Here is a 27,399-nt window from a genome sequence, read left to right on the forward strand (position 1 = left end):
GGTCATTTAGACTCACCTGAAACACACAGAAAAAATGAGACTCCTGTAAGAGATATTCAATCACCCAAAGGAGGAAGAAGGGAAAAGCATTTGGATAGACAAAACTTGTAGTTACCACAATCTACTGTAAAGGAATAGTGTGTTTAGCAACCCCTTATCTTCTCCTTGTCCACCCGGCAAACTCCTGCTCACCTAGCCCCAAATTCACCACCACTGTAAAATCCTTCCTGACTCCCCAAAGCTGAAGTTGTTTCCCTTTCTACGTTCCCATCATTTTGTGCTCAACCACAGGGGTAATAATTAGACAGGCCTGGGTTCAATTCCAGCTATGCCCTCCAGAAACTGTGTTATTTAACCTCTTTGAAATGGGCTCATCTTTAAAAAGGGGATCCATTATCAACCTCAGAGGACTGTCGCTGGGATTAAAAACGTCAATATAAATTCACTGGTTATACTAGGCACTCAGGTAATGTTAATCTCACTGCCTCCCTGCCCCATGCCATATTCGAATGAACTCTTTGAAGGATTAAGATTTTATTCTTCTGGGACGCCTGGGTGGCTCAGTTGGTTAAGTGTCTGCCTTTGGTTCAGGTCATCATCCCAGGGTCTTGGGATCGGGCCCAGCATCGGGCTCCCTGCTCCGCGGGAAGCCTGCTCCTCCCTCTCCCACTCCCCCTGCTCGTGTTCCCTCTCTGTGTCTCTCTCTGTCAAATAAACAAATAAAGTCTTAAAAAAAAAAAAGATTTTACTCTTCTATGTTCCCAGCACCTAGGCAGAGCTTGGTATGTACTGGGTTTGTGATAAATGTTTGACAATGGATAAACAGAGAGGGGGATATTGTACTGACGGAAAAAACAACTACCTGTAGTAAAGTTAGTTGTATGCAGAACGTGCTTCTCTGGTAAACCATAAATTCCCTGAGGATAAGTGCTATATCGTGTAAATCTCTGCATTATTTCTGCCGTGACTCACCCTGATGTGGTGAGAATTTTTTAAAGACTTGAGACTGGATAGCCCCAGGTTGGGTGAATTTAGGGAGCTCCTCCTCTGGAGAAGTCAGTCTTAAAGTATGTGGGCCATACTGCCCTCTGGAGACTGCAGATTTTTCTCAAAACGTCACTTAAATAGATCTTCCCATTAAGAGCTATACCCAGAACACTGATGAATCTTGTAAAAGTTTTCATATATGAAATTTTGCTAAGAAGCTCTTCCAAAATTCTCAAATATCAATTTCTAAAGATAAGGAGACCCAGGAGTTAAAAACACAAAGTTTCCCCTCTGTTTTTTCTCAAATTTCTTAAAATCGAGGAAACTTTTTTTAAAAGCAACCATGCATGTTACCATTACAGTATACTCCATATGTATCAGACAATTGACAAGAAAAACAACTTTTGGCACAAGAATGCCAATTTATTCTCTTTTGGACACAAGAACACAAAATATCCCTGCAGGCCAAAAAAAAAAATCGCAAAATTTAAACAACCATCATATCTCAACATGGGGATACCACCTCTCCTTTAATAGTTTAGAAAGTACCTCGTATTGCTAGAGACATACATCCAGTCCAAAGTTAATAAAATACATTTTTTAAAACATTACAGGTCTAACAATATAGAAACCAAAATTACACCATTAGTCAAATGAACAAATGCAAACATTTTCAGCCACTAGACATAGAAAGAGCATGAATGTCAATAGCAAGGGATAAGAAAATGGTTAATCAGTAACAAGATCTTCCCTTTAATTCGATAAGGAAAAATCCCTGGAGTTCAAGCAGTATTGATGCAACGCCCTCAGCCTCCACTTTCTTAAAATGAAAGCAGAGCTCCCACCTTGCTATTGAGCAAGAAAATCTTACAGCACATCCACAAAGGGTTGCTAGGGCAGGGCGGAGCGGGTGAGCCTTCTTAAGCAGTGGGTTGCCTTTTCCCACAGGAAGGGTAGTTAGCTGAGCCAGGTAGAGAAGCTCTGACATAGGCTGGGCACCAGATCCTAAAGTACAGACCATATAGAACCTGTAAATCATCACCTTTGGAAGCAGCAAATAAAATTTATAGTAAGAATGAATATGTTCTACCTGCCCATACTCTAGCTGCACTAAGCCAGCTAGTTCACTTTAGAAACCACTCAGGGTTCAACAGCTAACGACAATAAGAAAACATAATTGGTTCAACATTTGGATCTTCACCACTCTCCCAATGCCCCTGCTTCCCATCCCCTAATTGTTACTCTTTAGCACTGCTACATTTCAATCTTTCACACCACATGACAGTGCCTAAACAGGCTGCATTAAAAAAACAACAACAACAAAAAAAACCAAACAGCCTAAATCTACTTCTAGAGAATGCACACCTCCCATTGATTGACACATGCATAATGATTCAGTCAGTCCCAAGGGGTTATGGTATTCAAATCATCAAGCCAAATTGAAATTATGCATTCAGACTTGCTTGCAATAGTATTGCTGCAACTCTGATTCTGTAGTGATTACCTCTTCAAGATTCACCCCTTCAGCGGGCTTTTTTTCCCCCCAATAATCCTAGTTCTTCCATATTTCTTTCCTTTCATCCAAAACGAGAGCATTTGCCCCCTTAAAGGTACTGTTTCCTATAAAAAATAGGCCTCCCGGCTTTTCCTCCACCACCACGCTGATTTGCCCTAGTGGACTGACTGAGGTTGTACAAACTGTATAGTTCAAGGTCAAGCATAAAGCCCAACTGCCGGCAAGCAAATCAGGGCTGCCTGGCACTCCGCCTTGCTCCCTGCTCCATCCATGGCAGGAGATGATGAGAAGTGAACTTCTGTGCGTGAACAAGCCAGCCCCAGGCACTCAAGTGCAGGCGTTGAGCCTGCCGGCCAGCCAGCCAACCACCAAGAGTTCTTCACAGCCTGGACGCCAATCAGTCCTCCTTCTCCTAAAGAAGCTCCTGTTGTTTCCTCCTCTTGGGTCCAGGGTGGCCATGCTGAAGGGTATTTTCTGAGCTCTCCCTGAACAAGTGTGAATAAAAGCAGCAGCTCTGGCTCACCAACATGTCCTGATTTGTAGTATCCAAGTGAGGTATTTGCAGAAAAGGAAAATCGTAAGAAATTAACATCTGCCATCTCTTCACTCCTGCCTGTGTTGTGCCTCAATTACAGAGCTTGCTTTCATCCCACTATACACGGAGAATAAGGATGTCTGCAGTCGTCTTAATGAGCTACAGGACTCAATATACATTATAGAACTCTCAGAGACCAGTCTCAGCAAACATGGGTGGCGCTGCTGATCAACAGCACATGGAAATGTAAACTTCAATGTATTTGCAAGCTTCTTTAAAAGACTGAAGAAAAACAGTGCTTTGTATTGCTGGGATTTTGAGAAGGCTAGTTTAAGAGATTTGGACCGGCTAATGAGTTCAAGCAAACACCCTTCACCATCAGATCCAGTGTTTCCCCACCAGCAGTTTCCAGACAGAAGGGGCAAAATCGTTTTCCCACATTGTGTCTGTCTCTTCCACCAGCACCTTCCTCAGCCATACAGACTGTGGCTCTGGGGCTTTTATTCCCTTCTCCAGCTCTCACTTCTGAGGTTCCAGGATAGAGAATCACAAGTCAGTAAAATCTGGGCTGGGAAACACTGGCTGGAACTACCAAGACTCTATGTAACTGTTGTCCATTCACAAAGTGTTATCTACACTAAATACAAAATACATTTTTTCCCTACATTTTCACTGATGCTTGCTTTAGGTCAGCTCCCTTTGTTTGGACAAGAAAGGAACCCATCTCCTTGCGAGCGGGATCTAGAATCTATTAAGAAAGATCAACCTTTTCTATGCAGTTGTAGTTTAGTGAAAGGAAGGAAACCCCACCAAGTACATTTCAGGTTGAAAGAGAAGCAAAAAAAATCTGCACTGCACATGACTGTGTGAGTAACCTTGATTCCCGGGAAAAAAAGTTTTAAATGCTGGTACATTTGTGCAGGTCGCAGCATCGCTCAATGTACCTTAAGGATTGGCAAAGCCTATCCGATAAGGAAGCATCGTGGTTCTAGCTTATTTTAAAATATAGTGACAGGACACCAACTGTGACTATAAAACAGATAAAAATAATTCTTTAAAGTCATGGAAATATATGTCTTTTCTGACCAGTTTCAGAAATTGCCAGATTATGATCTTTAAGAAACAGCTGATAAAATCATACTGAAATCTCATCTAGAAAACTACATTGTTGGGGGAGGAAGTGAAGGGACCTTAAAAAAATGCTTATTGCCAAAGTTAATTTTCTATGAGAAACGTTTAAAAATCATTTAGATCTAACAAACCACAGAGCAGCATAAAATGGGCACTTTTGAAAACTTTGAAAAATACTAAAAGCTAATTTTTTTTTCAAAGAGGGGGAAACATGAGTACTTTTACCTTGGCAGTGTTATCTGTCACCATGACATGCATTATATCTGTTTGTGCTACACATTCACAAAAGTCAAGCAAATAAGAGAACTGCCGGTCTGAATTTGCAGCCAAATATAGAGCAACTGCCTGGCAGCCTGTACTTGCACCAGCACAAGTCTGTAGAGATCAAGAAGATAAAGTAGGAAAACTAATAAAACTCTGTAAAACTTTCAAAAATTAATGCTCGTTAAAGGCATTTACAGTGGCAAAGTCAGAAATCTCCATTAAAAAGTCTATGGACCCACACAATTAAAAAGTTACGCTGAACTGAAGTAGATTGTTTGGTTTTTCTCTCCCACTTATGCATACACCCCACTCAATGAGTACAGAAAACAAGGAATAATCTTCTCTTATAAGACTAGAGGGATGCGGTGAACACCACAGCTAGCAAAATATTCCATAGAAACCTTTCTTGTAAAGTCCTTAAGGAAGTTCAGGCTGATCAGCCTTTGCATGATGAGGTAAAAATTCAGTCCAGTGCATCAGAAAAGACAATCTATGAGTATCTATTACTTTTAAAAAATGGCTCAATTTTGTTGATGCATCAGACAGTGCTGTGAAGTATAGATTCAGTGCTACTATTCCGAGTTGCTGGTAGAAGACCACCTGAAGTCAACTTGGCTCTCTCTAGAGGCGGTAGGCATTTGAAACATTTTGAGGCTGCATGGGGTGCCAAATTGGTTGAGTTCTTTTTCTGAGACTCTCAGGCAAAATACATCGTGTGCTGCGTATCATGGTGGATCTGCACAGCCTTGGCCAAGGCCTGAGGATCCCGGCCATTGCTCTGTCCTGACACATGACTGCCTTCCGCGCTGTAAAGACAATAATGCAAAAAACCAGGTGTAACAAATACCACTTCAAACTTCACATGTTTCAAATAGCACAAATACTACTGGATTCAAGAAGATCTTAGGCTCAAGCTGTGGTTCCTTAAATAATTTGTCGTGTCTCTCTAAACATGAGTTCACTCAATGGAAAAATGCATACAATTTATTGAATGGGCTGTTGCAATAATTAAATAGAATAATGTCTCCAAAGACCCAAACCCTTAACAGTGCTTACATTAGGATTTCCACTGCCTGCTTTGTCTGGTTACTGCTTATTTGGCCTTTAGGCTTCAGTCAAATGTCATTTCCCCCAAAGAAATCTTCTGCTTCCAAAGTTCAGGTCAGAGCCACCTGAAACATACTTTCACAGAATCCTCTACTTTTCTTTCACGGTACTAAACACAACTGAATTTAAATTATTCATCGGATAGTTATACCTTCCCCCCAGGAAATGTAAACTCCAAGAAAGCAGTGACTTTGTCTACCTTACTCACCCCTGAACCCCTGGTGCCCAGCACATAGTACAGTCTCAATAACCATTTGCTGAATGAATTCCTGGGCCTCATATAATGCTGGAGCATACTATGTTGCCGTGCAAATGTTACTGTGCCAGGAGTCTCTTCTCATCTTCTCCTCACTAGCTACATAACCCTGAAGAAGTAACAACTCCTTCAAACTTTGGTCTTTTACGGTAACAGTAACAACTTCTGAACATACCTCTTAAGGATACCATAGGATATAAAGGGCTTGGTAAACTGTAAATCACCATCCCTCTTCTGACTTAAATGATTACTTTTGCTACTTAATTATTTTACTACTTAAATTATTATTGCCCTTACCATCCAAGTTCACGATCTTAGTCATCTTTTACTTCATCTTCTTCTCTCCCACTCACACCCAACTAACGGTGAAGGGCTATTTTATCCCCAAAGTAGCCTTTTACATTTAACAAAGAAAACCTTCTCTAACATACTTTTCCAGCTTCATGCCTGTTTTCCCCTTTCATACACTCCAGCCAAAGAAAACTTGGTATTGCCTCAACATGTCACTTGCTTTTTCTTTATGTCCATTGTTCCCCTCTGCCTGGAAAATCCTTTTTTTCTTCTTTCTAGAGCCAAATCCCACCCATCCAGCAATGAACTCTTCTCTAACAACCTTTCTTCTGAAGTCCCACTGCACCTTCACATATACTGCCTTGGGCTAATTGTCAGTGCTCTGTTTGCCTCTATTGTCTGCCATACTGAAACAGAAAATCCCAGGAAACAGGTCTTCCTCATCTTAGTATTTTTAGTACCTAGCACAGTGCTGGGCACACAGTCAATACCTAATAAATGTGTCGAATGAATGAATGTATATTACAGGATGGAAGGTATAAAGCCACAGCTGGGCATTTTCCATAATAGCGTATTTTCAACCCTTACAGAAATAGACTTGCAATGGAATGTCTACTATTTAGCAGCTGAATTCAGACTTGGGGAAGAGCCCAGAAACTGCTACACTTCACAGATGGTCATTTGGAAAAGAAAATTAATGCAGAGAGCTCGTTTGGCTATTTAATCATGCTCAGTAACAGGTCAAAATGTATGATGCTTCTGAGATCCCTATTTGGGGGTGAAAATGGTCTGGCACCTCTCCTCTCCCACACACATGCCCCAGATTCACTCTGATGCATTCTTCCAAATTGTACTGAAAATGAAGTGAGCTGTGCAGGACTTCCCCTTGCATCAAGTGGAATCCACAGGCCCGTGACTGCTCGGACTGGAGCCAGGGCACTGTGTGGGCCACCTTTGAGGATGCTCAGGACTCCTGAGCAGAACTGAATGCATTTGGCTCTATGGGAAAACCACAGGCAGCTCCAAATTAGACTTTTTTCCTTAGGCAGACTATAGACACACCATGCAAGTATGAGCAAGCCTGAGCACTTCTTGGACCCAAAGTCAAATTATAAGCTCTCAAAGGCACATTCAATTTTATTCGCTTCTTGAAATTTAAACCCTAAAAGGAAGTTTAGCTCTTCTAAAAAGTTTTCTGTAGTCGCTCATTTTTTTTTAACATGTTGCTAATTCAGACAAAAAGAGATTTCACTGTGCCTGAGAAACTTGCCTGTCATGATCTTTATCCACCAGATGATACCTTGCCCTGAAAGCTACAAGCCGGGCATAATATGCAGGGGCTGGAATGGAGACTGAGCGCGTGCACCGCACATATGTGTGACATAGCTGGTAAGTTAGTAGCTGGAGCTCATCGGCGGTGAAGCAGTTGTCATCCCACAAGACCTGGTAATGTGAAGGACGGCTGGTTCCCTGCAGAGAGACTTTTATGATTAGTATGTTTCTGACATGGGTTGACTATGTGAGAGCAGAGAATTGAAATCCACTCCTTAAATTCAGAAGTATTCCTGCCTAGTGCACCTACAAGCAGATATCCAGACCAAAAGATAACAGTTCTAGAATACAAGCACTAAATTAACAAAGTAATGCACAGTGTTGAATAACAAGTCTAGTCAAGCCAGTTGCTGAATTTGCAAACATCTCCCTATCGAGTCAAAGATCTGAACCAGTTTCCAAATTACCTGAATTCCTGCATGACTACAGAGGTAAAAGTCAAACTCGGAGGGATGTGTGATGGTGCTATCCACTGTAGTACCTGCTGGTACATTGCCACTTTTCCCCACCTACCAAAAAAAAGGGTGCAGGGGGAGTATAATTAGTCATCAAAATGCCCAACTGAGCTCAGGCCGTTATTTTCCTCTTATGTGTTAATTGGTAACAAGTTAGCCAACTGTTCTTAAGTGAAGTTTTGAAAATCAGTTTAATTCAACATGTTGAATTTTCTGTAACATTTCTTAGCCCAACCACTTTGTCCTTAAGTATTTTCTCAAACAAATATACTCCGTGGTTTCTCTAGGGGAATCCAGACAAAGAATTATTTTACCTGGGTTGCATTATTGTCATCTATTTATAGACGATATATTGGCATTGTTCATAGAGGGGGGAAAAAGGCATTTACAATGGATAAGCTTCCTGAGAAAAAAAATTCAACTTTATTCCTTACTTGGAGTAAAAAGATACACACAACTTTCAGTAAAAGTTAAGATGAAGAAATCTTTGAACTGGTACACGAGGCTCAACAAAACTAATGCTTTTACAGAATCAATAAAAGAAGTCACCAGCACATGCATTATCAGGAAGAGTGCACTGAAATGGGAATTAGGAAACCTGGGGTTTCAGTTCTAAGCCTAGTCTTGCAACTACATACCTTAACAAAGCTTAATATCTTTGGGTCTCAATTTGATCAGCTATAAAACTAGGTGATGTTCATTTACACTTTTAAAATCCGAAATTGTGGGATGCCTGGGTGGCTTAGTCCGTTAAGTGCCTGCCTTTGGCTCAGGTCATGATCTCAGTGTCCTGGGATGGAGTCCCACATCCAGTTCCCTGCTCAGTAGGTAGCCTGCTTCTTCCTCTGCCTGCTGCTCCCCCTCGCTCATTCTCTCTCTCTCTCTGACAAATAAATAAAATCTTTTAAAAAAAATCAGAAATTGTAAGGCTCACTTGCAGCCAAAATTCTAAAATCAACCTTCTAGGAAAGCAGAGAAGGGAACTTCAGAAATGCATTCACAAGGAAAGGAATTAAATCTTGCTATTTGGTCAGTTTTCATCCTCTTGTGCTGTATAGCAGGGTTCCACATGAGGAATTTTATTTCGTATAGAGGCATGAATTTGATGGGAGCTTATTTGGCTCCATTCTAACTACTATTACCTTCAGCTGAATTGTGCACCAATGCGTACAGGAACATCTATGAGTACAGAAAAGTCTCATTCCATCAAATTCAAATGTGAACTCGGGGACCTACCTGGACAAGAGGAAATGTAACTGAGTTATAATAGTTCTGGCATCGTTTCCCAAAGTGTGTTCTTCAGGAATATTAGTTCCGCAGGATGTGTTTAGGTATTTTATGGTCAAACAGATTTGAGAAACACTGGGTTGAACCCAAGTTAAAAAGGTTTTTCTAGGGGTGCCTGGGTAGTTCAGTTGTTAGGCATCTGCCTTTGGCTCGGGTTGTGATCCCAGAGTCCTGGGATCGAGCCCCGCATCAGGCTCCCTGCTCCGCGGGAGGCCTGCTTCTCCTTCTCCCAATCCCCCTGCTGTGTTCCCTCTCTCGCTGTGTCTCTCTCTGTCAAATGAATAAATAAAATCCTTAAAAAAAAAAAAGTTTTTCTATTGTATGACTTCTCAGAACCTTTATTCAGTGATGTATAATCTTTAAGAAGGAGATGGAGTAAATATTATTTCCCAAACTTATTTGACCATAGAATCCTTTTTAAAAAGATTTTAATTAATTAGTTAATTAATTAATTTTAAAGTAGGCTCCATGCCCAGTGTGGAGCCCAATGCGGGCTTGAACTCACAACCCCGAGATAAAAACCTGAGCTGAGATCAAGAGTTGGACGCTTAACCAACTGAGCCCTCCAGGTGCTCCGATTTTATGTTTAAGTAATCTCTATACCCAGTGTGGGGCTCAAACTCACAACCCGGATAATCAAGAGTCGCATGCTCCACAGGCTGAGCCAGCCAGTTGCCCCAGCATGGAATCTTTTTTAAAGCAAATCTCTTAGAATCTATAGATGAGAACGGAAGGAGATGATGCCCTGGAGAAAAAGAGATCCAGGCATGTTCATTTCAACAATTACCACTTTAGCACCCATGAGGAAGGCTCTGCAGCAGATGTTGATGACAGAGGCACAGAGAGAACTAATGAACCTGAACTCCTGCCCTTCATGAACACCATTTACAATGAACTGCAATGTAGTGTGATAACAGCATTATGGAAGGCACTGGAAAAAGCTGGTGGGAAGAAATAGTTGAGCCATCCTTTACAGGATAAGCAGGAGTTGAAAGGGGGGATGGGATGAAAACCGGAAACACTCCAAATATCCCCTAAAGTCAGGAATAGATGAACTAATTGCGGTTCAGCCATATGAGGAAACTAAGCAATAAAAAGGAATAAACTGGTGATATACACAATAAACTTGGATGAACCTCAAATGCATTATGCTAAGTAAAAGAAGCCAGACCAAAGGCTATGGTATTCCACTTATATGTCATTCTGGAAAAAAACAAAACTGTAAGGACAGAATGCCTGTCAGTGGTTGCTAGGGGCTGTAGGTGAGGGAAAAAGGGTTGACTGCAGAGGGCTCGGAAGAATCTGTGTGCAGGATGGATTGTTCATGTCTTCATAGACATGGTGGTTACACAACTATATGCATTTGTCACAACGTGCAGAACAGTACACTAAAAAGGGTGAATTTTACTGTTATCTGTATAATACCTTAATAAGAATAGTGGGGGGAAAAAGAGGGGGACAGATGTGGTCATCTTGGGAATCCAAATCCACAATATATATGGGAAATGGAAAGTGTTATGAGGGCACGGTAGAAGGATGAAACTGAAATGTTTTGGCTACCTTAGGAAAACACTGAACACCAAAGGGAAGTATCTGGTAGACAATGGGGAATATGTGAAGGTTTCTGAATAAAGGAGTGGCAAGGTTAAGACATGGATTTTTTTTTTTTAAGTAAGCTCTAAGCCCAATGTGGGGCTTGAACTCACAACCCCAAGATCAAGAGTCACATGCTCTACCAACTGAGCCAGCCAGGTGCCCTGAGATCTGTATTTTTTAAACCTAGCCCTGACAGCAGGTAGAAGGTGCATCTGTGAAGAACGAATGCTGATGGGGAGACCAGTAGGCGTCTCCTGTGATATAGGAGGTTCTGCCTAGGACAGAGGTAACACCCAAGAGGAAGAATTGAGACAAGAGAGTTCAGGGCAGAACACAGAAGACTATTTGAACAACTGGATATGGGGGGACAAGCAGGGGGCAGAATTTAAAGACAGCTCTGAAGTTTCTAGCTTGGCTGACTTAATATACAATGATGCCAAGTCACAGAAGAAAAGGAACATTGGGGGAGGAATAGGCTTTGGATGGGGATAAAACAATAAGTAGAAGGTTTAGACGTGTTTTGCTTGAAATGCCTGTGGTAGATTGTATCACTAGTGCCAAATATTCCCGTGCCCCTCCCTGGGGAAGGATCATATATCCCCACCCAATTAACTCGGGAGTGGCCATGTAACTTGCTTTGGCTGATAGAGTGTGGCCTGAAATATGTAACTTCTGGGCAGAAGCTTTAAGAGCCAACATATGGATTGTGCAGGTCTTTCTTTCCCTCTGCTGTAATGACTGGTGATGCTCCAGATAGATTGTTCTCTGTCAGCCTAGGTTCCAAAAGGAGCACACCAGGGTCACAGCTGCAGCAGAGTGCAGCAATGTGGAGTGAATGTGTAATATGAGCAAGAATTGCATCTTTATAAGCCCCTAAGACCTTGGAGGGTTTTTTTGTTACCACAGCATGGCCTAACCTATCTCACTGATACAATGTCTAAAGAGCATCTGAGTAAATATGTCTGGTGGACAATTGGAGGTGCAGATCAGGGACTGCACAGCAATGTTTGCAGCTGGGAATACACATTTAGGAATCTATAAACAGATCAGTGAACGCAGAAAAGTGGGTGAGACTAAAGAGAGTTGAGTTGAAATTCAGAAGAGAAGAGGGAGAGAAAAGTATAGAATGCCTGGAAACATGAGTATTTAATGGTCAGAGGAGGAAGAGAAGTCAAAGAAAATCTGATTATAGAGGAGGGTAGTGAATCTGGAAAGTCGTATTATTGCTCAAAGAGGTCAGCGTAAGAACCTGACAAGACAGCACTAGATTTGACATGAGCGAACAACTTCAGGAGAATCACTGAAACTGAAGTCAGACTACAGAGAATGGATGTCTGATGTGAGAAGGTACAGATGGAAAGTCAAGTCATTTTTCTTCTAAAAGTTTGGTCATAAAAGAAAACAAAGATAAGGTCGCAGGTAGACTGAGGGAGAAACAGTAAAAGGAAGCTTACTAGGAAGAGTTGAGGAACTTTAGAGGGTGAGGAGAAGGAACTGGAGTTTTGAAAACCAAGAGTAATTAATGAAGTGTACCTTTAGGAACAAAAGCATAGGTGGAGAGGTTAGCCTCTGAGATGTGAGAGGAAGGAGAGGAGAAAACACATTTCAGTACATTTGAAAGTAGAGGAGAGAGGGGTGCCTGGATGGCTCAGTTGGTTAAGCGTCCAACTCTTGATTTCGGCTCAGGGCATGATCTCAGGGTTGTGAGATCAAGCCCCCGTGTGTCAAGCCCCACACTCAGTGGGGAGTCTGCTTCTCTCTCTCTCCCTCTGCCCCTCCCCCAGCTCGCACTCTCTCTCTCACACTAAAATGGATAAATAAATCTTAAAAAAAAAAAAACAAACTAGAGGAGAGGAAGCTGAGAAAACTCATGCCCTTTAGATGTTGTTTTCTGGGGAAATAGAGGGTTGTTCTATTGCTGGCAAGGTAAAGTGCTGCCAATAAAGGCATCACAGAGTGGGCTGGGGAGTTGAGAAGTGAAGGTTTGGAATACATGCTACGGGGAACTGGATAAATGGAGAAACTGCGCGTCAAAGGCTGGCTGAGATTTGCTATCATGAATCTGCAATATCATTCATCATTAAACAAATGACTTTCTTCCTCAGCAATCTCCACTGGCCTAAGGGTCGAAGCAAAGGAAATGGGTAAGTGGACTGATCCAGAGTTGGAGATTGGCAAGAGGCATGATTAGAGAACTGGAGATGCTGGTAAGTGTCAAGGGAGCAGGGCAGACCAAGGACTGGGATTATCAATCTCTGGAAGGTTAGGAGTGACATGGGATGGTAAAGAACAAAATGATGAGATAGCCTGGTTTTAGGAAGATAATCCAGCTCCCAGAGCTACATGGATAGCAATGTGATGGAGGGATGGAGAGGTGACAGTGCAGTTAAGGAGGGGGTGGCAGGGTGTTCGGTGACCAGAGCAAGGGCAAGAGTTTGGAGAATTTGTATCAGTGGAAGTCTAAGAAGTACTACTGAGTCAGGGTTTGGGCAATTCAGAAGACAAAACTCAGAATCTGAGTTGACTGGTGGAACTGGAGCCCAAAGGGAAAACCTTAGTTTTCCAATGATTCTGAAAACAAAACAAAACAAAAAATAGCTCAGCCTTGGATTAGAAACAAAAACTAAGGGTGTACTAGAAAATAATGGGAGTGATACACAAAATTATAAGATTAAGCAACAGAAAGAACTGGTCTCTCTGGGGGTGGATCAGGGAGGGCCTGCAGAAGATGAAATAACATCACAGAAAATATCATAGAAGCAAAGTCAATATTATATACCTATAATTTAGCTAGTTTATACATAAATAACAGATTGTAAATCAATTATACAAAATGCCTCTTATCAAATGCTGGGAATTATACCCCAAATTAATATTCATTTATTAATTTTATCCTTACAACACCCCTGTGAGATAGGTATTGTTCTTACATTTTACAGATGAGAACATTATGGCTTAGAGAAGCTAACTCGCCCATGGTTAGTAAGTGTGACATTATAAGCGGTCAAAGTGTGTACACCAAGAATCCCCTGCGCTGATACATGCACTGATACAAAATCATTTGAAAGAGAAATTCTTCTTTATATCCTAGAGCCATGCCTTAGGCACTGGTAGCAAAAAGTAGCAAATGATAATAAAGTCCAAATAGATTAACCATCCCTTTGGCGTTTGCCTGTATCATCATAGTGTATCTTGGCATGTTTTTGAGCCCCTTAAAAACTCCAGAAACCAGCACTTCTGTCACACAAGAGAAATATTCAGTCTTGAAACCTGTATCATTCAGAAGTGATCATCTATGTTCAACTGGAGTTAGTATATTTATTAAATTATTATTACACTTCTGTTTTTAGCAAAAAAAATTGTATGTATGCCCATTTGAAATCATATTCACTTGCATCAGCTAATGAGGCTTCTACCATAGTTTCTTACCCTTTCTGTTTTATCTGCACAGAAAAGTCGTGTGTGGTGTCTCTTCTGCACCACAATGTAGGTTATTCCTGGCCGGTAATCTTCTTCCAAGCTAATACATGCCTTTCGAATTGCTATTAGCTCTGGCCAGGCGACCTAGGAGTTAGAAATAGAATGACGTTTAATTGAGAACTCACTTTGCAGCTCTCAGATCTGGTTCACCTGGAGTGGCAGATGGGAGGAAGCTCCATCAGACACCTAGAACCCTCAAAGGCAACCACGGGTAATCAGAGTACCTGTTTCATTTGTCCCTCTGATACCCCTCCACGGTAGTAGATGATCCGAGTGGGTTTGAAGCGTGTAGATTTGTAGAACTGGATCAGCAGCTCTCGAACCATGTTAGTGAGGTCCTGAATTACCTCCTGACTGTACAGGAGCTCCTGGGAGATCTCCTGGCGGGAGGTCTGCACCCGAACAGTGGCACAGTACCGGCTGGGGTGGCCATCCATACTGCCAACGACAGCAGCAATGGAAGGCTTCTTCCCGTCCCCTGCTGGGGGGTGCGTGACATCCGCTCCCAGGAAGATGACAGGCTGCTGGAACACCGAGGGCCTGCTCAGATTGAAGGAGACATTGACACTCAGACAAACGGATGGAAATCTGTACTTTCAAGCTCACCAGATATAATCACAGATATAGTTTTACAAGACAGAATAAAGACTTGAACACATTGGGTGAGAACTCTAAAGCCCACTGAGTGTCTCTGCCTCTTTTGCAATGAATCTGAATTGATTTAAGAAGTCAACATGGTTGGGGCACCTGGTGGCTCATTCGGTTGAGCGTCTGACTCTTGGTTTTGGCTCAGGGTCCTGGGATCAAGCCCTGTGTTGGGCTCTGCACTCAGTGAGGAGTCCGCTGGAGATTCTCTCTCTGTCCCTCTCCCTCTGCTCCTCCCCCTGCTCTCTTTCTCTCTCTCTAAAAGAAATAAATAAAATATTAAAAAAGAAATCAACATGGTTCTTCTACAATAGCAGGAAGGGAAGACTTTAAAAAGAGGACCTGAGCCAAATTTAATAAAATCTCTATGTGTGAAGGGAAGATTTTCCCAGAATGAACTCTCTTGGGATCCTAGGATTCTTACAACAGATATAGAATTGCAGAATTTACATGGAACGGGGACAAAACCCCCAATGCTCTTTAAGATGTGAGGCTTAGAGAAGAGAATTGAATCTATCTACTTCCCTATTTTATTTTTATCTATAGTATTCATCACTTATACCACATATTTTACTTAATTTTTTGAAGATTTTTTTAAGTAATCTCTACCCCCATTGTGGGGCTCAAACTCACAACCCCAAGATCAAGAGTTACACACTCTACTGACTGAGCCAGCCAGGCACCCCACTTAATTTAAATTGTATTTATTTTCTACATGCACACACACACACACACACACACAAGAGTGTAAGCTCCACAAGGGCAGGAATTTTGTTTTGTTTTGTCTTATTCACTGCAGTATCCCTCGTGCCTGGAACATTGCCTAGCTCACAGCTGGCACTCAATAAATATTTGTTGAAAGAATGAACTCATTTATTTGGCACTGATTTTTCTAAGGAATCAAGGGGGGGTAATCATGCATGCTTCTCTGGCAAATTCTTAAAAGTAGGATTTGGAAATGAGTACTGATTCTTATTTTTTTTTAAGATTTTTATTTATTTATTTGAGAGAGACTGAGAGACAGACAGCATGAGAGGGAAGAGGGTCAGAGGGAGAAGCAGACCCCCCGCTGAGCAGGGAGCCTGATGTGGGACTGGATCCCGGGACCCCAGGATCATGACCTGAGCCGAAGGCAGTCGCTTAACCAACTGAGCCACCCAGGCGCCCAGAAATGAGTACTGATTCTTAAAGTATAATACAGGAGACATCCTAAATCTGAAAATCTCTATAATAAAATAGGTATCTCCATGAGGGCAGAGGCTGTGTTATATTTCTCTGTATGTATCATCATGCAACATGATAGTGCAGAGCAGTACAACAGCAAACATACATCTGTAACATACATATGCATAATATAATAACACCTTACATATACTATGTACCAGCCACTGTGCTAAACTTTACCTGTATTAACTCATTTAGTCCTCACGATAATCCCATGAGGGTGGTACAATTATTATCTCAATTTTTCAGATTGAAAAAAACAAGACAGAAGAGGTTAAGGAGCTTGCCCAAGCTTACATAACTAGGAAGCAGGAAAGCTGGAATCCAAACCGAGGGTGTCAGACATCGAGGTATGCGTCCTAAACTACTATGCTATATTGTCTCAAACATTTGGGGTAAAATTAAACGATTTCAGATTTTAGGTTAACTTCCCATATGGCCTGTATACCTCATCCATCAATGGTGTACGAAGGATTTTGTAACCTATAAGTGTTATTCAAGGGCAAATTAAGATTGTAATATGATTGTATAAGAGCAAGGCACTCAATTTCATATTCTTGTCAAGTATAGAAATCACTAATACCACAGCCCTAAATTGAACTTTTTTTTTTAAATTTTTTTTATTGTCTAAATTGAACTTTTCAAATCACTTTCACATATAGAATTTCACATGAAAACATTTTAGAGTTAGCAAGGCAGATATTATCTCAATAGATAGGGAAAATACAAATTAATGAAAAGATGGACAAACCAATCTAAGAAATGGGCAAAGAACTGAAAAACCCATCACAAAAGAAGATATCCAAATAACCAATAAACATACGAAATTGTATTCAACATGGTTAATCATCAGGGGAATGCAAATTAAAACCACAATGAGATACTATTATCCCAAACAAAATGGCTAAATTTAAAAGGACTGATACTACCAAGTGTTGGTGAGAATATGGAGCAACCAGAAATCTCCATGGAAATGTAAACTGGTACAACCACCCAGCGAAACTATTTGACAGTATCTATCAATGCTAAATACACGTACTCTCTATAACTTAGCAATTCTACTTTTGGATATATACTCAGGAGAAAGAGTACTTACATCCACCAAAAATGTAGAAAAATTGTATAATGAATGTACAAAAATATCCATCAATGGTAGAATAGATTAAAATTCTGTGAGTATATTCATATAATGAAATAATATACAACAATGAAAATGAGTAAACTACTACTTAATACAGTAACATGAATGAATTCTAGACACATAAGGATGAGCAAAAGAAAACAGACACAAAATATTACATATTGTATGGTTCCGTTTATATGAAGTTCAAAAAGAGGCAAAACTAATCTATGGTGATAGTGGTTACCTTTGGGGGTTATCTATTGGGAGGGGCCACAAAGAAGCCCGACAGGGTGCTGGAAATGTTCTAGATCTTCACCTGGGTGTGGTTACATGAGTGTATACATATATAAGAAAAAGTAATTGAGATGCATGTTTAAGATTTGTGTGCTTTACTGCAAATAACGTTACATTTGATCTTAATAAAAATGTAGGAGAAAAAAAGTAGAAAAAACAGAGTTCAGAATCTTACCTTTGATGAGGTACAAGCACATTGTTAATTCCTCCGAGCTTTGCATTTATCTTCAGGCAAAGGTTGGAAAGGGTTTGGGGTGAGGTCTTCACTACATTTTTTACCTGGACACACTGTGTGGCCATACCCAGGAGGGTATCTCCAACACGTTTCACCTCCGCTACAAGGATAAATTCATTAATTAATTTAAAAATGTTTAAATATTCTCCTAATTACTAAGAGTAGAGGCAAAAATCCACACATAAACATTTACATAGCGGTCGTTTTATCTGCTAACCCCCCAGGGCAATTTTTCCTTTTCTTCCCTCCTGCAAGCACTGAAGGTAGCCCACTTCCTTTACTCCTGGATCCCGCCTGCCACCACTCAGTCCCTTGAGGTTACTTTTTCCACAGGACTGGTCTGGAAAAGGAATCCATCTCTCAGCTCCTCCCTCTCAGTATACAAGCCAGCCCTTTGACTTTTATGTATTTTTCTCCCACCCTCCCCCTCTTTTTCCTCTAAACAGGAGAGATAGACAGTAACAAAAGAAACAACTACAGAGGGCATTGAAGATGTTTTATAAAGTTCAAACAGCTGGTCTGTAGTTCCCAAATCCTTTATTTAGATGATAGCCAAAAGAACTTTGTATCACTCTTGTTACAATAGACACAAACTGAACAGCTTCTTTTCTGGAAGTGGTAGGCTCCCCCACACTTCCCCACTCTGATATTCCTAAGTGCTTTTCACCAAACATTCCGGTTCTTCCTGCTTTGAGGGCTATGGTAGAATTCCACTGTATGCCACACACTCACTCCCGCTGCATTTCCCAGCCCCCATTCTCGATCCCCACACAAAGGTTGGGAAGAGCCATGTGGCTGGTTGTGGTCAAGAAGCTGCAAATGTTAAGAGCCTTCCAGAGCTCTCTCTTCTCTCTGCCATGGGGCCAGCAACTTTCCAAATAGCAACTGCTTAGCCAGCCTGGGTCCCAGAGGGAAAATGACACGATGGCATGGAACAGGGGCCTCAGTCTACCTCAATGCACACAAGGCAGAAGCAAAAAATCAACCTTTGATGCTTTGAGCCACCAGGAGTCTGGGGTTGTTTGTGACTACAGCATAACCTAGCTTACCCTGACCTACTCCTTGAAGTCATCCCTCGTTCAATATTAAAGGGGTCCATACCATACACTGGCGTCTTCCCAGGCAAGATAACCACGATTAGCTGTAGGCCCACGTAGGTCATTTTCAGGTGTTTGAACATGGGCTCCACGCTGTCTGCACCTTGTGCATACTTGCAGAAACAGGGCTGACCCTGGATAGGCATTCCTGCATCCTTAGAGATTTTACGGAGCTGATCAGTGAAACTCCTGTTAAAATAGAACCAAGTGGCACAATGCTTTCATTTCAGAGTATGTTCCTAGCATTTATTTTCCACTAAGATACTTCTTTCAGTTCTGCACATTCTTAGCCAAAATTAAAAATAAACAACTAAACAAAGAAAAAAATCTTTAACTGGTTGCCAAAGATGGGCTGGCAATTGTATCACCGCGATTATAATGCACAAGAATCTGTATTATTAAGCTCTCAGATCATCATTTTGAATTTTTAAACAATTATGCCTCAACTGGGCCCCAGGAACTAGAATAGCATTTCTGTTCAAAGATTTCTTTCTTTTTTTTTTTTTAAACATTCAAGTCCGTAATTTTGAACTAAAGAAAAGCAAAGTCAAAATTTCAGGGAATGTGTATCTTGGTAAGCCTGGCACAAGAATGATTGGGTAAGCTTGTGTTCAACTGAGAACATGGAAACACAAAATTGGCATATTTAGGATTACATTCAAACTTGTAACTGATGTGATTCAATAACAATATCAAAAGAAACCACCACTTTGAAAAAAAAAACAATTCATTGTGAAGTTTTAAATTCTGGATATGAGAAGTGACTTTATGTATAAAGCTTTCAGAATAATTTTTGTGCATTTGCCAAATATTTTGCAAGATTCGTTTTTTCCATCCAGTTCCCTTTTCCTGCCTTGATTTTTCTACCCTTCTTACTAACTTCCTTTCTATAGATAAGAGCTGCATCTGGAAGACATGAACCAATGCTCTCAATCAGTGACCCTGCAGGAAAACAAGCTCACTAGTAAATTATAATGATTAAGAACAGACGAGTTTTTTAAGCTCAGCTGAAAAGATACAATTAATACCAAAGGAAGCTTCACTAAGAACTCAAGAGTTTGCCAACTGTCTCTGCTTCGGCCTTGTTAGTCACAGATTTCTGCTCTAAATGTAAGGAAGCTGAGTCAGATTCTTAATGTCATTCCCAAGTTTGCAATTTACTATAATACAAGGTCTTTCTCCTACAGCCAGATGGCGTCACTCTTAAGAGTCAGGGATTTAGTGCCAGTGTGCACAGCACATTCACGTCATGATGGTATTTTCATATCTGGAAGGGATATTACTAAGCTGAAAATATGAAGATACTCACTTTAGTAAATCTTCCCTACATTGTTTCTGAGGCGCAAAACAAGCAACTGCCCAAACTTTAATTTCAATGCCAGCATAAAACTGCTTTCCTCGCATGTCCCAGACACCCTGGTTGGGTGTGGCTACCGTTTTATTCTTTAAAAAAAAAAAAAAAAAAAGAAAAAAGAAAAGAAACAAAAGAAAAGAGAAAAGACATTACAATCTAAGGCCATGTTAATGTTGATGAGGGGATAAACAAAACTCTATTTGGTATTAGCCAAAAGACAAAAAGCAATAAGGAGCTAAACTATGGGTAAATTCAGTGTGGTGTAGCGGAGAAACCCTGGATTATTCTCTTGTTGACTGGTTGTTGGAAGGAGCTTGCTGAATGAAATAAAAAGCTTACCCGGCCTCCGTATTGCAGCATTGGTGCTGGAAGTACCCTGCCTGTGAGCTCTGTCATTTCATTGTGGACAACAATACCAAATTCTTTAAGGTATGGATCCGGTCCACCCACCATGCTGTTACTCTTCACCTAAAGAACAGGAAAGCCTGCGTATATAAAAACCAAAGAGTAACTGTGTCCTACCAGGAGTTTTCTATTGTCTTGTTTTCTCATCTGAAAGCTAGCGTATCGTGAAGACCGTGCCTTACTGACCAGTCTACTGATTTCTTCCTGTCTGTCAGGAGCGGATCTTGCTGTAGCTTTGATCATTGTGGAAGTCTGATTGTCTGTGAGCTTCTTTATACATCGCTGTCCTGCCACGATATTACAGACCTACAGAGAGGCAAAAAGAAATTTGTTTGTGTAATGGGTTTCTATATAGTAAGCCTTTGCTAAATTGTATCTTACCTCTTCCACTCCCCAAAACATGAAAATGCTATTACCTAGTGAAGCTTTCTGCCTAAAATATTTTATTTATTTTTTTAAAGATTTATTTATTCATTTGAGAGAGAGAGAGCAAGAACATGCAAAGGGGGGAGGGGCAGAGGGAGAGGGAGAGAAGCAGACTCCCTGCTGAGCCAGGAGCCCAATGCTGGGCTGGAGTCCACAAACCCAAGATTATGACCTGATCTGAAACCAAGAGTCAGACACTCAATGGACTGAGCCACCCAGGTGCCCCTGCCCAAAATAATTTAGAAATTAATACTAAATTCTACTACTAGTTTAGAACATGATTTTTTTTTTTAACTCATTCAAGAGATTGGCAGATTTGGCAAAAGAAAATTCGGTTTAGCTTACCTCAAGTGGCAAATATGTATGTTTTTGTTCTTGTCCCACTTGGAGACAGGGAAGATGGGGGTATTTCAGTTGCAGACTATACTTCTGCTTAAAATACTGAGCTACTGTACATTCCATAGCTTGACCATTTTCTAGCTGTAAAGGAAAACTATGGGAGAGAATACCTTTTTAGAAATGTCTTCAAGTTTTTTTCTTAAACAAGCAAACAAACAAAAGCCTAACATTTTCTACCTTGATCAGTCACTTAAAAAACAAAGGTCAATCTTTATTTGACCAGTTTCACTTAAGTCATTTTAGTATTTAATGAGAAAAGTGATTCTTGGAATTTTCCATGTTTGTTGAAGCTAGGATGAGAAAAATATTAAATTAAAACTTAAAAAGAAGTTAAAACGAGAAGAAGCTGCAGAACGGGAAAATACAAACTCACTAGAGGTCAGTTAACACCTACAGATACATATATAATCTCTAGCTGGCTTCCTATAAATTATTAAAATCAAATAAGGACTTGGGATCATCCACAGAGGAGTTTTATTTGCTTAAGATAACTTTTTGTAAAATGAGTGTAACATAGTTATTGGGGCCACATTTCCAGATCCCCAAACCAGGACAAATATATGTGGATTTAGAGGCAACAAGACCAAACACATGAAACTGAGACTGTGCCAGGATATTTGATATAAACTGGAGAACAAGATTTAAGATATTCTCTTTCTTTGGTTCTTTCAGTGGGCAAATTATCTTAAATACTTGGTACAATAATAACTTTAACCTGCTTTCTTAACTGTTACAGCCCCACAAAATAACAATGCAGCAAGGATCATCTATGTGATATTTAAATCTACGTGCTTTTAATTTTCATGCAAAGACTATATAAATCTATAGGTATAATTATTTTTACAGGGTTATGTGAAGTAATTAATGAAAAAGATACAGTTCTTGAAACAAAAGCTACAGTTCTCAATAGTGATTTCATAAGGTTTCAGTAATGTTTTTCCTCCTAGAGAATGAAGTCAATAGTATAATATGGAGAATACATGGAGTATCACTTTCTAACTCTTAAGAAATTCACATCAGGTGCATATAGGTTCATACTGAAGAATTTATTAAAATCATACTGAATCAATATACCACATTTATCCAGAGGTCACCCAAAAACTTCTACTATCTAGAACAAAGCCTTCCCAATGATTTTGATGTACACTAAAGTTTAAAAATTGAGAACCATGGAACTAAAACAAAGTCAGACTAGAATATAAACAAACAAAAGGCTTCTGACTAACCAAAATAATGTAAAGTTTATATATTTAAGTTCATGCTCTTTACTTGGAGAAGCCAATATTTATGTCAGACATCAGTTTAAAGATCTTGATTACAAGAACAAAACTTACATATATAGTAAATATATACTTTCATATATATTTTCTCATTTTGCATATCAGTTGGGTGATTAGAAAAATAAGATTGGAAAATGGAAATGAGTAGCTGCTAGAGGCATGCCATACAGACTGAGGAGCTGGAAGAAGTGGCAGCCAGCTACAAAAAGAGAAAAAGCCAAACAAAACCCAAACAATATGTTCTCATGACAGCCTTATATGACTTATAGGACTTAACAGATCCTTTGGGACATGTGTTGAGAATTATAACAGTATAATAAATGATGCTTATTAATGATGACTCTGCATTGTTATATAAAAGTTGATCTGTGTTTGGCATCCTTTGTTTAAGAGGTGAAATGAATCAAAGGCAAGAGATGGGTTTTTTAAATGTCTTTATCAAAAATATTTAAAACACTTTTTAAAGCTCTGGGGCTTAAAACGGATGATCTCAGGGATTTTGAAACTTTCAATATGGGATACCATTTTCTCAAATCACAGCAGCTTCTTCTGTTACCAAAAATGTAACAATATCATTTTCAATGTGGTTAACATACGTTTGATGACTGGCTGGCCGTCTAGTCACATTACAAACTCGATATTTTCGTTTCATCTGTCCACAGTGGGTCACCTCAACTTTAAGACCTGAAGTTAAAAAACAAAAAAGGCAAAACATCAGGTATTAATTAAAATCACAGTGACAAAAACAGGTTCAAATGTCTTTAGAACTTCAGCATTGTGCGGGACTAAGGTTGCAAGGACATGAGAACCATTTCATCATGTACGGGCAAAAAGTCTCAGCTCAGAAGAAAAACTTAGAACCCAGATGACTTAAAATGTGCAACCTACATAAATTTATTAATTTGTTCAGTAAATATCTACTAAATACCAATAATTCTGGTATTTATTATCAGGTCTAGAGCTAGCCTTAATGAAGCTTATATTGTAGTGAGAGAAGATAGCTAATAACAAGAAGAAAAGAAATTCCAAAGGAGAATAAACTTGTGTTACTTTATTAAAAGCTAAGTTTTGGAGGAAAAAAAAGCTAAGTTTTGAAAAAAATAAAAAAATACATAAATAAAATAAAATGAAAGTTTTTAAGTGGGTAAAGGGTAAGAGTGCCTGATGGGTGCCAGCTACAGGACAAGAAGCTTTATACATCTAATTGCCTTTAATTCTCACAACAAACTTAAAGATACACATTATTTTCTTTACCTTAGAGATGAATAAATTAAGACTCATGATGAGTAAGTAACTAGCCCAGGGTCCCACTGATAGACCTGGCTGGGATGGGATGGAAACCCAGGTGTGTCTGACTCCAAGACCCTGCTCCTTGCACTACGTGGAGCTGCCTTGCTGAGACTATGGTAATGCAAATACCTACCTCTGATTTCTTTGGTAAACTTGACACGCTGGGAATCTGTTAGCGGTTTGGTCTGTTCATTGATGTTCTGAATGTCTAAAACCTCACACATGAACTCAATGATAGGCTGAGCTCGGTAGAAAGCAGTTGCAGACACTAACAAACAGAGAGGACGGATACTTAGCTTCAGTTCAGAGAAAGGGAACGTACCAAAAAAAACTAGCCAAAAAAGTAAAGAGTAAAAGGAGAATTCTAGCATACCGTCAATATTGAGCATCATATTCCACATAGCAGGTCTCACAGACTGATGAAAGCCAAACCAAACCTCTCTGCCCCCTCCCAGAGGGTGGTAGTAACCTTCAGGAGGTGAGAAAAAAGAACGACCCACCGGAGTGTACCTGAAGAAATGAGTTTGCATGTTTCACCATCAAAAACTCAAAAGGTCTTTCATTTTATTCTCAACTTTATAAACAAACTTGAAATCAAGTTTAAACTGTGACTTAACGCAGAAACTTTTCAATGGCTCCAGTGCGACCTACTGAAAAAATCTGACATTTGTGGGAACGAACTCAAACGAAGGTACTAACCTCATGGAGGGAAGGTGTCTTGTGATTACATCAAGTGCTTGTACTGAGTCATCTGGGACTTCATTCAAGTGCCCAGCCAAAGCTTCTAAAAGCAACTGAAGGCTCACAACTGATACCCACTGAACAGACACTTTGAAGGTTTGGTCTTTACCCTCACCTGGAAGGGTCACTTCCATATCAACCTAAGGAAAACAAAAAACATAGTTACACATATATATTTACAGAGTATGAAAGAAAGATCCCAGGAATATTCAACATAGTATATGCATAAGGATATTTATTTTTAAGACTTTCTGTAATTGCAAAACATTGGAAACAACTTGAGTGTCCATCAAGAGGGAATAATATAATATTAACTATTATGTAATAGTTTGAAAATAAGGTCTATGTTTCAACACGGATGAACCTTGAAAACATGCTGAGTGAAATAAGCCAGACACAAAGGGACAAATACTGTATGATTCCACTTATATGAAGTACTTAGAATAGTCAAATTCATAGGGACAGAAAGAGGGAGGGGCGGAAGGAGAGCGAGAGCGAGAGAGAGAATCTTAACCAGGCCCCACGCACAGTATGGAGCCCAACACAGGGCTCAATCACACAACCCTGAGATCGTGACCTGAGCCGAAATCAAGAGTCAGATGCTTAACAAACTGAGTCACCCAGGTTCCCCAAGACCTAAGGTAGAATAGTGGATACCAGGAACTGGGGGAAGGGGATGGGAGAACTTAATGTTTAGTGGGTATGTACTTTCAGGTTGGGAAGATAAGAAAATTTTGGAGATTGATAGTGGTTATGATTGCACAACAACATGAATACATTAAATGCCACTGAATTGTACACCTAAAAATGGTTAAAATAGTAAATTTTATGTTATGCATATTTTACCACAATAAAAAAGAATTTGAATTAAGTAAATAATAAGGTATATGTAAATGTACAGAAATGGAAAGATCTCCCAGACATATTGTTAAATGAAAAAGCAAATCCTAGAATGATGTGCAAATAAGAATATACATAAGCGTATGCATAAATAGCTAATGCACATAAAAATATCTGAAAGGATACATACCAAACTATTACAGTAGTTTCCTCTAAAAAGGAAAATGGGATTGGGGGATGCAGGCAGGTAGGGAGGCAGGAAATTACAGTATTTCTAGATGTCTAAGTAAGTTTATAAGGAGTATATGTTTACATATTGCTTTTCTAATTTAAAAACTAAACTTGTAAAAGAAAAAGTTATTGTGGCATTATGAATATTTCCACAAGTAGGTGTTAGATAATTTTCTATAATCTATAAAAACTCCATTTTTCAGATTCACATAGCAAGTACATTAGCAATGTGAAAACCAGAATATATGTAATCAGACTAATCTAATCTAATTCCAATAATCATAATCAACCTAAATTCTAATGCTAATCTCATCTTCAATTGTTGATTAACTACAGGACAAGGGAATATGGACACAGTAACAAATCTATCATCACTATGTGAAACAACTCTAAGAATCAAGTTGTTATTGGAAAGGGAAACATTTTTGTCCTATGTAAATGACCTAAGTCTAATACGCACTTCTGGCTGTTAACACTTACCCTATCCCGTCCAATTGGCAGTGGATGTGCTGTGTACATGTTTCTTTTGCCATCATAGCCAGGCTGCCGGTCACCAAATATTTGCATCTTGAAGTGCCGCACCATTGTATCTACTACCTCTCTTAACAGAGAGAGTGGCAGTTAGCTTTGAGAAATGGTGAGCAGTAAGAAAACTATCACCATACCTTAATCACCTAAACTGAGTTCAAAACTACTTGGAAAAAAGTAAGAGTTATAGTTATAATTGACTTCAGTAATTAAAAAAATAGTTAACAACAGTCAACTAAAGAAAGGTAGCCACAAGAGAACAAAAGCAGCTACGAGATGATAAGAAAAGCAGGGAATAAAAAGAGAGCCTAACACTTATGGCATCCTCTCAAACTCTTGCCTTTCACAGTCCTCTCCCATGACCAATACAGCCTTACCAGAATAACCTATTTTAGGTATCTAAGTTTGGCATGAATATTCATAATTGAACCATGATAAATTTGTTAGCAAATAAACATCTTCATTCAAACCATCCTCATGGTTTCAGAAAAGAGAGTAGGCAGAAATTCAGAAATGTGAGGGCCAATAAATCCAAGTTGCATCATACTCAAAGGAATAAGTCAACCCCTTTGCCTAATGCTGGTAATTTATTATTTTTCACACTGTCTTGTTTTATTCCGAAGTGCTCCTGAGCAGTGTAGAGAAGGAAATGTAAAATACTGTCATTCCATAAAGATTACCAAAGTAGTTTCTTTTTAGAATGAAAGCCCTTTCCCTCAATCAAGCATGCATAGTTTTACCTAAGTGTTCTTGTCTATATGCCAGACCACACCGTATGCAGGCTCTGAAGTAAAGGCAGTTGCAGGATAACTAGAGTATGTGGTTTAAGATGGACAGATCTGCGTCTGTGAGATTTTGGAATGCTAGAGTTAATAGAAAACTCTATCTTACCAATGTTTAGTGAGTGCTACATGCAGGAACTATATCTTAAAAGCCAAAACATATCACAACTAGCTAAGGCATTAATATTCTGCAAATAAAATCTATGGAAAAGATACATATTTATAAACCAAATCACACAACTGAAAAAATTGATGGAAAAGTGTAGTA

The 27,399-nt window shown here is 39.7% G+C and overlaps 1 protein-coding gene across 3 annotated transcripts in view; it reads right to left on the reverse strand.

Moving 5' to 3' along the window:
- Positions 1 to 1,383: 1,383 nt before the first annotated feature.
- Positions 1,384 to 27,399, reverse strand: part of AGO4 (argonaute RISC component 4) — a 37,528-nt gene continuing 11,512 nt past the window's right edge. The window contains exons 3-19 of one of the 3 annotated variants that reach the window (XM_073902914.1): positions 26,302 to 26,422; positions 24,709 to 24,890; positions 24,383 to 24,519; positions 24,143 to 24,277; positions 23,316 to 23,403; positions 21,386 to 21,533; positions 20,801 to 20,920; positions 20,549 to 20,677; positions 20,165 to 20,298; positions 18,860 to 19,044; positions 17,699 to 17,858; positions 14,462 to 14,777; positions 14,187 to 14,321; positions 9,017 to 9,106; positions 7,827 to 7,928; positions 7,358 to 7,557; positions 1,384 to 5,239 (exon numbers count right to left, since the gene is read on the reverse strand). In XM_073902914.1, the coding sequence (XP_073759015.1) occupies positions 5,131 to 5,239; positions 7,358 to 7,557; positions 7,827 to 7,928; positions 9,017 to 9,106; positions 14,187 to 14,321; positions 14,462 to 14,777; positions 17,699 to 17,858; positions 18,860 to 19,044; positions 20,165 to 20,298; positions 20,549 to 20,677; positions 20,801 to 20,920; positions 21,386 to 21,533; positions 23,316 to 23,403; positions 24,143 to 24,277; positions 24,383 to 24,519; positions 24,709 to 24,890; positions 26,302 to 26,422 (2,491 nt within the window). In that variant the 3' untranslated portion in view covers positions 1,384 to 5,130. Of the gene's footprint in view, positions 5,240 to 7,357; positions 7,558 to 7,826; positions 7,929 to 9,016; positions 9,111 to 14,186; positions 14,322 to 14,461; positions 14,778 to 17,698; positions 17,859 to 18,859; positions 19,045 to 20,164; positions 20,299 to 20,548; positions 20,678 to 20,800; positions 20,921 to 21,385; positions 21,534 to 23,315; positions 23,404 to 24,142; positions 24,278 to 24,382; positions 24,520 to 24,708; positions 24,891 to 26,301; positions 26,423 to 27,399 lie in introns of those variants that run through there. The other 2 variants (XM_025855752.2, XR_003205098.2) reach the window with 2 other exon arrangements.

This window comes from Callorhinus ursinus, unplaced genomic scaffold (genome assembly GCF_003265705.2).
Source record: "Callorhinus ursinus isolate GAN/ISIS: 27379988/994484 unplaced genomic scaffold, GSC_fseal_2.0 scaffold18, whole genome shotgun sequence".
NCBI classification, from domain to species: Eukaryota; Metazoa; Chordata; class Mammalia; order Carnivora; family Otariidae; genus Callorhinus; species Callorhinus ursinus.